This window comes from Poecilia latipinna, unplaced genomic scaffold (genome assembly GCF_001443285.1).
Source record: "Poecilia latipinna isolate Pla-1442-1.1 unplaced genomic scaffold, P_latipinna-1.0 Scaffold5408, whole genome shotgun sequence".
NCBI classification, from domain to species: Eukaryota; Metazoa; Chordata; class Actinopteri; order Cyprinodontiformes; family Poeciliidae; genus Poecilia; species Poecilia latipinna.
The window spans coordinates 1-11,284 of record NW_015118024.1 but is presented as its reverse complement, the minus strand read 5'-3'; the positions used below and the strand labels follow the sequence as shown (position 1 = coordinate 11,284).

Below are 11,284 nucleotides of genomic sequence, written 5' to 3'. Positions count from 1 at the left end.
TTCCGGTTCTTCGGGTGTTTTTGAAAAAAAAAAATTTTTTTTTTAATTTTTTTTTGTTTTTTTTTTAAAAAAAAAAAAAAAAAAAAAAAAGCAACATTTTATCACCAGTATGGCAATCATGAACTATTTACAGAGAACTATGTCATTTAAAAATTCTCTCTGGAATGATTTTCAAATTTCTTAGAGTTGAGATGGTTAATAGTTTGTCATTGTAGATCATATTTAGACCTGAAGTGTACTCTTTTCTGCTTCTTTTGTAACTTTCATCACTTTATAAACAACATACTTTCAGGGTCAGACGAAATGGCAAGAAAGACAATGAATAAAAAGCTGCAAATTTCCAAATAAAAAATTTGACCTTGTACTATTATAGCCTGGCTGTTACTTTCATTCTGCTCCTTTTTTTTTTTTTTTTTTATCTCGTGCTTCATCTGGGCTTTTTCCCATTGTGATGGATTTATCTGGTAGAATTTCAACTGGGCCAATTAGCGAACAGACGGAGTCGTGAACAATTCACAATGGGTTTTCTGCACTGATTTAGAATTGTAGTTTATCTATACAAGGTTGTAGTTTGGCAATAGCACAGGAGGAAGTGAACGAAGCCATTCAGTCTATGTTCGCTAAGCTTCCAAATATTGAGTAACTAAAGTCAGAGCAAGATGAATGAGACATTTTATTGCTGTAGCCCCACTCTCCACGGGTTTTTTTTAAAGCGCACGCGATTTCTGGTAAGCGTCATCGCGCTGGTACTTTACACACATCATGGCAATAATATCTCATCAAGCGAGAGTCCAGACATCCATACGAAGCAAAGCGTAGAACAAGGCATTGGTTTGTACCAGGCTAGCAAGATCATAAAAATATATATTTTTTCTTTTCTATCTTAAATACACTTTGAGGTATTCCGTTTTGAAAAGTACATTGGCTTAAAACTTTAAACCCTTCTGTTACCAGCTTCTCAGTGTCCATAGAGAGAAAATTCCTGCCACGTGTTATCCAGAGACATTAAGTCCTATTCTTCTTTCACAGGCCGATCCGAAGGAGCTGATTCGACTGGTCACGCAGCATGTCTCCTCATATTCGGCCTGGCCAGAGGAGCTGCAGAAGCTAATCAGCCAGCTGTACGTGTACAATGAGCGCCTGACAGACTTCACTCAGGCTCAGGTGTTGCAGGGCCTGGGCCGGGGAGTGGACGTGCAGCGCTTCAGCTCTGACTTGGAGTACAAGAAAAACACTATTCTCGGCCTCACAGAGTAAGTTTTTTTTTATTTTTTTTATTTTTTTTTATTTTAAGGAAGTTTTAGTTATTCTTGTTTTTGGAATGTGAAGCTTGCAGCTGGAAAAGTATTTTTAGCAGTTGTATTATGAATGGAGTTGTACTATGTCCAAAGATGTGTGCTTAACCCTTAGGGTACCTTTTCCTGTCCAAAATGGTACATCTTGCCTCGCAGCCTTTTTTGATTCACAAAATCTGTCATATTAAAGGTTAATTCTATGAAACTTGGTCAGGACTGTTTTTGTTTTCTTTTTGAAATTTATTTGAGCTTTTGATTGTAAGTTTTGTACAGGGGTCTGTAAGTTATGTACACTTACTTTTCCTTCTGTCCCATTTTGTTCCTATTTACTTCCATTATAACCACATATTTTCAATGGATTACAATCCTATTATTTTAAAAGTATGTTCCCATAAAGACCAAAATAATCTAAGTTTCTACCTTTAAAATACAAGGAGAACTGGTTTTAGATGTGATGAAGCCCCCCCCTCCCCGCACCCCTATAATTATCATAGACCCCATCACTTTACGTCTGGAGCTGTAGAAAAGAATTAAAGAAGAAAAAAGTGAAAAATACATTTAAATATTGATTTTTTTTTTTTTTTTTTTTTTTTTTGGACTTTTAAAAGTGTACTATTTGGGGTCACAAAGATAAGAAGTGTTGGTTTTGGTTTCAATTCTTATTACTCGAAAAAAAAAAAAATTAAATAAATAAATAAAATAAAATAAAAAATACTGCATACAAATCGGTGTGATTAAGTTTTGACCTGGTCACCCTGAAACACCCACATCAAAAAAAGTAGCTTATTTTTGCAAAATACTGCATATTGTGTGTTTTTCTTCTTCAAAAAGAGTCTGTATTTTTTTCCAACTAAACAGGCATAAAATATAGAAAAGATTTAATGCAAAGACAGTGGAAAAAAACTAGAATTTCCATAATAGTTTTATAAAGTGTACCATTTTGCAGCATGAAGGTAAATAGAGCAAAGTTACATTAAAGGTGTCCTGAAGGTTAATCTAGTTTGAAACGTTTCTGCAACATTTATGTAATAGAAGTAATTAAAAGAAATTGACCTCTCTGCTTTAACAGTATAAAATCTGATTATTGCCATGTGTGTTCTCCTTTTCCATGTGTGTTCTCCTTTTCCATGTTTGTGCTAGGACACTGGATGACAGCGTGTACAGGATTGCTTTATCCCTGGCAAAGCGTTACTCCGTCCCTCTGTGGGAGGTCTACATGACCCACCTCGAGTTCCTCTTTACAGAAAGCAGGTGCATGCACACATACATAATCACATTAGCTCTTTGTGATTTTCTTACTTTTTTTTTCCTTCCTTTGGTGTTTTATTGTAGTAGATATGCACAAAATAATCATCCAGAGATTAGAATTGTCTAATTCACCTGCTCTGATGGTTGATTGGAAGGTCTAATACTAAAGAAATTGAAGACTTTTTTTTTTTAACCTTTGTTCATTACATTCGTCAAACTCAAGAATCGTTAACCCTTTTTAGTCTATAAATGCATCAGCCAACAACATGCACTTTGAGTTTTATAAAAAAAAATCTCTAAGGTTAGGAACAAACGATGCATAAGTGGGGATAATATTGCTTTCTATGCAATTCAGAACCAATAGCTTTATCAGAGAAGAACATTTTCTCACTAATGTATTATCCTAATAGATAAAATGATTAAAAATAATTGATTGAAATCAAAAATCACTGATAAGCGTATCATTAGTTTGTAGGTTTACAGCACTTCTCCACAACATTATCATAAAAAACAAAACAAAACAAAAAAAAAAACAAAAAAACTACCAGAATATTTTAGGACTACTTAAATAACATTGAACTTCCCGATACCCAATTTGTTTTTAAATTTAGAAACATGTGAACCCAAATGTGAACTTAACTCATTGTTAGAGACAATGGGAACATTAAAGAAAGCATTTTGATCCAAGTGTAAATGAAACATCTAGAGAATGAGTGAGTTTGGGTTTACGACAGGATGTGTGTCGGAAACTATTTACATAATTTATTTGCTCCCTCAATTCATATCTAGTTTATCGGGCTAGCAGTGCAGCTCTTCTTGTTTCTATAGAATGCCTTTTCAGCAGAGTTTGAGGGTTGCTCGTGTTTGGAGGCAAACGTGTGTGTGTGTGTGTGTGTGCGCATCTGTGATAAATTCCCACTTGTCACATTCTGATATAGGGAAATGCTTTATGGACTCCGCTTAACAATAAATTACAACATGCACCTTCCTAAACCCTTTTCACAGCCGCTTTATGTGTGTGTGTGTGTGTGTTTCCACCAAAACCTCAAGATCATGACAAATCTGTGAAGGATATTCATGCTATAATCTCGAGTAGAAGCATCTGCAGTATGCCTATTGATTTAACGGATGGATGGAGGAAGGAAACGGTATAAATAGTGCAGTTGGGAGAATTTAAAGGGGAAAGACGTATATAGACCGAAGCGGGAGTGCAAAATGGAGATTTGACTTATATTGATCCCTAATGGGAAATACATTTTTTTGCATTTCACTCATTTGCCTTGTTTAGGAGCTGCCACAGTTCACAGTTGATTGAATTGAAGTTGAATTTGCTGTCCAGAATTTTGGTCAACTCTGGCTCTTTCAGTAGAACAGCAAGCTTTTTCTTGCCAGACTTCAAATTGCTCTCAGTCTTCAACATAACAATTGCCTTGATCCTTGAAACTAAAATTGCTCTGACACATTCTTTTTTTTTTTTCTTTCTGGCACATTCCTGCAACCCCTCTTTTAGTGTGGTTCTAACTACATCAGACTGCTGTGTGGTATAAATTGTAGCAGCTTTATTGAACTTGTTGAAGAAAATTCATAAAACCTGTTGGGTGCTTTCCGAATGAATAAGTATGAAAACATGCATACTGGACTTAGTCCAGGGGTCTGCAACTTTGACAATCTAAAGAGCAATTTTAAATAAAATGTGTTTAGAAGTACAAATCTTAATTTTTGATGAGAGTAAATATGCTGTCATTTTTATAGAACTACAATTTTTTTTATATATATATATTTTTAGGTTATAGAACAAAGAAAAACTTAAAAGGACAAACTTATGCAGTTTTTTGTTTGGTTGATATTTTTGACAAATTGTATTAAATAAGCAATCGTTTCTAGCTTAATGACAAGAACATCCATTTGTCCCCTTTGAGAATGTAAATAAGAAAAATACTATATTTTTCATGAATATGTGCCTTTTAACATGAGAACCTTCTTAATTATGTTTTCTGACGACTCATCATTCCTTCACTACAAATGTATTAAATCAGTGAAATCATTTTCTTGCTCAGCAGCTGGTGTTGAACCGCTTGCCTGTCTACAAGCTTGCTCTGTGATATCTGAGCATGAAGTGACGCTAAAGGCAGGATTTCTTCAGTCCTGTGGCCTGACAGGAAAATTTTACATTGTCTTAGTTATTGATTAACGCTGCACAAAAATGATATGCTTGGCTAGTGAAGCTGCTACTGTTTTCTTTTGGTTTGGTTTTATTTTTCAATTTTTTTTTTATTTTTTTTTTGCACTAGTGGCCTTTCATGAACAGTAGTTTGACAAGGAATAAGAAAGAAGAGAGAAAGGGAAGGCAAGTAAACAAATGGCCAGAGACCACGAATCAAACCCAGGACAACTGCACTGAGGACTAAACTCTGTTCATATAGTGCGCCTGGTCGACCTATTGAGCTACCCAGGGCTGTTTTTCAAGAGTATAGACTATATTTATAGAATAAAGTTTGACAGGTCTGATCATTCTAGCAAAGCACCCGAATCCTTTATACATAGGACTCTTCATTTTCTCCTGCTGCACATAACATCACATTCGCCTGTCCACTGTTTCTGTTTATTTGTATTCTCCAAAGATTCTGTTTTTTTTTTTTTTTTTTATCAGAACGGTGTTCATTGGACAGTGGGTGTGTGTTTGGTTGTGTTGATGAAAGAGGGGCTCTCAATACTGCTTCTCATATTGCTGAGAATCTTACAGCTGCATGTAATTTGACATCATTAACTGAACATATTCTATGTATTATGGGAAAAATAAATAAATAAATGTTTTCTGCATTTTTCCAACAGCATTACAGTACAACCTTCCCTACTTTGCAGAAAGTTACAAGCATTCTCGACTCTCGGACAGCATCTCTTTGAACAATGCCGTGCTGGATAGCTATCACTTCTCCCTACAGTTTAATCTGTACTGTCTGATTGGCTCTTCAATTGAATATGCCTCAAAATTTGGGGACATTAGCAATCTCTTTCTGTTTGCTATCTCATGCATCACATCTGAAGCAAACATGTTAATATGGGCCTGGGACGAGCCGGGAGACGAGGGTTGCGAGGAGCGGCGCAGAGATCAAATCAGATTAAATTGGCTCCTTGTTCTGGCTGGCTTTTGAAACAAACAAGAGAAGATTGTAATAACAAGCATCTGATATTACAGCCACATGAGTACCACAAAGATAGAGTGGGGGAAATTCTATTGCGTCCTTAGAGAGCAACCAACAAGGAAGCGGCGGCGGCGGCAGCCAAGCCAGCGTGGCGGAGACTAGTAATGAAGCTATCAGAGAGAAATATGTTCACCACAGAGATGTTAAAAACCGCTGAGAAAAACAGAAGAAACGCTCCCAACTTAAGAAATGTTTTTTTTTTTTTTAATCAAAGCTCATAACCTCTCATCTTACTAAAAGAAGGTTTCAATTCATATAGTCCTCATTCTCTTTAGAGGCATAATGAATAACTAATGAAACAACTCTGATTGGGTGCCTGTCTGTGTGTGAGAGACAGAGCACTCGCTAAGCTGAGTGTGCTTCCCTTTGTATTAGTTCATACGATTGCAGCCATATTAGAGCTCCTGTGGTGAACATGATTAGAGTTATTTACATTATTGAGCCTATTGTCAGCGGCTGCACCCGCTGTTGCTCTCTATTTAATTTTTTCATTAGCAGAAGCCTCCCAGCTAAGTGCGACGGAGAGCCCAGGGGAAGCATTGTCCACTTTGATGTTGTCTCGTTCTGACAGATAAACAGAACTCCACTCTTACGAACACACTCCCAGACAGCCGCAGATTGCTCAGAGCCCCTCGGAGACCACCACGAGTAGCTTTACATCGCCCTTGCCTTTTTAATCTATGTAGAGCTTCTTGTTTGACTTTAATTGCATTTCTCTGGGGGTTTTTCTCCATTTCTTTGTGCTTTTTTGCTTCTCTTCATTTTAGTTTGGTTCTCGTTCTTTGGACCACTTGCTGCAGTTGACTTTTTGCTGTATGGCTACACAAACTCAAATTGTGCTCAGATTACTCGAGTCGATGAAACGGCTTCCCCTCAGATTTTTGCCTCCATCTGAACATTCAATATGTCCTCAACTTGACTTTCTTCCTATATACTTTCGATTTTGTTTTCATTCTCCCTCTTTGTATAAGTTTGATCAGTTCAAATTGTTAGGATTGTTAGCTGTGATAAATATCCTAAATGTTTTTTAGGGCTTTATTATTTTTTTTATGACTTTTCCTACTGTGTTTAAACAGTAAACAGTTCTCAACCAATCTTGCTTACTTGTAGTCTTACTGAACAAATCTTTAGCTTTGAAACTACAAACAAATGCTCCTGTTTGTCTAACATATTTTTAAATATCCAACATGTCTAAAAACAAGACACATCCATTTTTCTGACTGCCTGACACAAAATAAGACAAAACATTCTTGTTTTATCTTAATTAGGTGAACTAGCTAATTATTAAATAACTATATTTGCTAAATGCCAAAATGTTTAGGCAAATTCCTTATAGATCTTTTTTAAAGAAGAATCACAGATTCATTTCCTTAATATTTGGTAGAATGGCCTGTGTGACTTGGAAATTCTTCCACAGTTTCTTAGTTTGCCACATAGCATTCAGTCTTCATGTGTTTTGTAAAGTGCACCAGTCCCTCCTGCAGTAAAGCTCTCACACAATGTGATACTGCCATCCCCGTATGTTGATGTTGGGATGGTGTTCTCAGTATTTCAAGTGTCCATCTTTTTCCTCCAAATAAATTGGTGATACTTGTGGCCATCACAAGTCTTCCTAAACCGTTGAACAACTTAGTAAGCTTAATGTAATTAAACTTATGAATTTAAAGGAAACAAGATTCTCTATTGATAATCTGGCATTGAGCAAACAGACATAATTTTGATAATCCTATCTGGATAGTTTTAGATTTATTTAAACTCAGTGAGGGAAAAGCTATGTGTCTTTTTATACTGTGTATGTTATTATCTGGTTCCAAATGCAGTTGTGCCTTATTGATTTGATTCTCAGCTAATTTTTTTTTTTTTTTTCCCCCCCTGCTTTTTCTCTCCCACTTCAAGTCTTTCCACTGAAGAAATCGAAAGTCGGAGTAACTCCCTCAAACTGTTTGACACTTTGAAAAGAGACCCGGAGGCCTTTTGCAGCCACATGACCAAATATGTTCTGCCCACTGTGGAGGGAAGTGACCTGGGCCGCCTTCTCTACTACTACACCTTAATAGACGCTGCAGGCTGTGAGCCTTATGTGACCACCATCATAAAACCAGACTCTCACGTCAAACTGCTGAAGAAGCTTCGTGCCGTTGCCAAAGGTATGTTTTGGGATTTTTTGTTTGTTTGTTTGTTTCTATTGGATGATGTGCTGGTGAACTATATATATTCTTCTTTTGACTTTTTCATGTTTTCTTACTTTACAACCATAGGCTTCAGTGGATTTTGTTGATATTTTGACTGATGAAAAAGTTGGTATGATTGTTTATAATCCTGAACACACTTTTTCCACCATGAAACATCATGCTGGCAGCATCATGCTGGTGGGAGATACTTCACCTCAGTAGGCCAGGGAAGCTGTTCAGAATTGATGAAAAGCTTGGATATGTGATCAGTATTAAATTTTGAATTATTTAAACAAAAACTGTTCAGACACATATTAGAGCAGCAGCATTTATAAATGCTAGGCATAAACAAATACATTCTGTCTTGTGAATACCAGTGAAATACATTTTAATCGAAGAATTTATGGGAGATTTTCCGCCCCCAAATTGTGAGGATAAAAAAAAACAACACATATTTCACTGTGAAGAAAAGATTAAACATCCCCGATGACAAATCTACAGTGAGAGGTTACATGCATTATCTTTTATCTCCTCCTTGATCTTATTCTGTTCCTTTTATTTCTTCTCGATTGGTTCATGAAACACCTTTCCTGCAGTGCCGAAACCGAATGCAATCATTTGCCTGTAACTGAAAGAGACACCGACCCACGTTTTGTATTATTAGTCAAATAACTGACACCACGGGAGCCTGCAGTGACACCGTTGAAGTGAGCATTGATCTCAAAGGACATTGAGACCAGACGTCGCCCTCCCAGCTCTTCAGTACCTGATCCCCAGTTTTGTAAGGGTGAAAACGTTGTCAGTTCTTTTGGGAGTTCAGTAAAGGTCAGCCTGGGTGTCATCTTGTGTTTTCACGCCTCGCTTCCTCCTTCTGCTCGTGGAAGTGCCACAAATTTTAACAGTGACACATGTCTCTGTTTAAAACATGAACAAAGCAAAAACACACTCGCCCGAGAGATCGACTTTAAGGCTTGGATAATAAACAAGCAAAATGTTCACCTGAGGTGTAGGCTCAGTGCAGGGGGAGCAAGTCAACCAATATGAAAGCAAAACACAAGTGTTGTTACATTTTCCAGATGGATTCAGAGGCATACTTGGCTAACTTTTACTGAAGTGACAGAAATCTAAGTGTGATTTACAGAGGTTGCGATATCTGGTAATGCTATACAGTAGGCCTGCTGTGCGTAATGTCACTTCTTTCTGTTCCTGTTCACTCATAGTAAAGTAAAAGATTCTTTTCTAAAGAACTCCATCAGAGTCTTTAGTCTCATCAGCTGCGCTATTCAGATGTTAAATGGAGTGCTTAATTTTTGGAGTTTGTTCAAAGAAAAATCTTTTAGGAATTGTTTTCTAGATGCATTGCAAAAATGGTTTCTATAAATGTTGTAGGGATGGCTATTCTTGAAGACTCCAGGCCTTATTCAGAGCCTTAACCTCATAACTTTCACGAGGGACACCAGTGTCCTCACATAACCTACGTCTGTAAATGTTTTTGGAGTGATAGTTAACTATCATCCCAATAAAAGAATAAGGATGGAGAAAGATTTATTATTATCTGGTGGATTTGCTGTGCATGAATGAATAACTTAATTCATGGTCATTTGAATCAGAGAGGCCAATATTCTTCTGTAACAGAGAAAACAAGTCCTTTCACAAGCTATCCCAAATGGTGTATTTAATTTTCCACTCAGGTCTTTTTGATGGTGACCTAATTGATTCTTTATAAATATAAATTATATAGAACATGTTGTTTTTCAACTCTTGGGGTCAAATTCGAGACATTTAAAGCTGATAAAGAACCTATTTTTACGGATCATGTTTTGCTAAGAACCAACTCACACAACACTCCTGGCAAACAAGCTGCATCTATATATATTTTTCTCTGGACCAGGAACCTATTTAGCTACACTGACAGTAGTATATACATATTTTAGTTCCTTTGCTCTAGGAGTAAAGTACATAAACTTTGGGAGCTAGCTCCTGCCAGGGAAAAAACAACAACAAAACAACAAAAAAAAAACTTCAGTTTGAATTTTTTTTCAACATAACATCACCTCCTGATCTCCTGTCTTCATCAAAAATTTAGAACCATAGGACCTCGGGAGGGTCTGAAAGATCTTTTAATTTAAAAAAAAATAAGCCAACAGTTCAAAGGGCCAAGAAATGACAGAACAGGTAGATGGTTCCCTCTACAGAAGCTTCTGTTTTTCTCCAAGTCCTGAAACTTTTTTGTTAACCCAGAAATTGTTTCAAAACATAACTACTTTGCAGTGATTTGAATCCCCAAGCCTTCAAAGTTTTTCAAAGCTTTGTACCTCACACAGACTTGCTAGTCAAGAGCTGTACCTTGATACAGGAGGGTAAGCTGCGATTTTACACACTCCGTTCAGGGGAGGGATTTACTAATTGATCAGTTTTGCAGATGCTGGTGCATGAACTCCAACAGATGCACATTACCACACTCAAAAGCCTCAACAAAATCTAGAGCATCCAAATTCGTGCAGGCTACTTGTACCTCAGCTGACTTTGTGACATTAACACATAGAAGCTTGCATTCCCTGAATCTCTTTCCAACTTTACAACTTTAACGCAACCCACAAATTCACACTCCGTGTGGGTGAAATTGTCACACAGGCTGTTGTCTCCAGGGCCACTAACTTTCTGTTAACATGATCAAACTTTGATGCATTCTCACTCAAAATGACTCATAAGTCACATGGGAAACCACATCAGCGCATGCAAAGTTTTGGTTGGATAGTCATTTACGCTAACCTTAACTCCAGCTAAGAACTTGTGATTATCCTGGCTGAAGATGGTAAAAAAAAATTCTCATCTGCAGTGATAGGAATCACTTTTCCAACTTGGTCTGAAAGACTACTCATTGCAAAAGAAGCTAAATCACCATAAAAAGGCCGGAATTGTGTTTGTAAATGCATACAGGCAAAAAAAAAAAAAAAAAAAAACATTGTAAAAATCTGACAAAATTAAGTCAAATTTGACTTACTGGTTGGTACTATCGTGTTATACAAGTATTCTGCAGCAGAATGACCTTATGCACTTAACAAAGTAGATGGTATAATAAGGAAAGAACATTATATAGAAATCTTGAAACAATACGTCAACATCCTTGCTAAGATATTGAAGCTTGTGCACAAATGTGTCTTCCATAATGGGGAATAACCTTAAGCATAAATCCAAATTAAATAAAAAGTGTGATTTAGTTCCAAAACTGGCTTCAGAGTCAGGCAGTGTGCATTAAATCTTCATACCGTCATCAGCAGGGGTGAAACTAAGGGGGTACGGCAGGGTACCGCGTACCCCTAAAAGATTTAGGGGGGCGTACGCAGTACCTGCAAGAGAGTGGAGC

The 11,284-nt window shown here is 36.9% G+C and overlaps 1 protein-coding gene across 1 annotated transcript; it reads left to right on the top strand.

Annotated features, from left to right (window-relative positions):
- Positions 1-954: 954 nt before the first annotated feature.
- On the top strand, positions 955-8,039 carry LOC106943523 (neuroblastoma-amplified sequence-like; the record flags this gene model as incomplete). Its single annotated transcript, XM_015026829.1, has 3 exons — positions 955-1,253; positions 2,436-2,546; positions 7,643-8,039. Coding segments are annotated over 3 exons (792 nt in total), but the record flags the coding sequence as incomplete, so codon positions are not given.
- Positions 8,040-11,284: the final 3,245 nt, after the last annotated feature.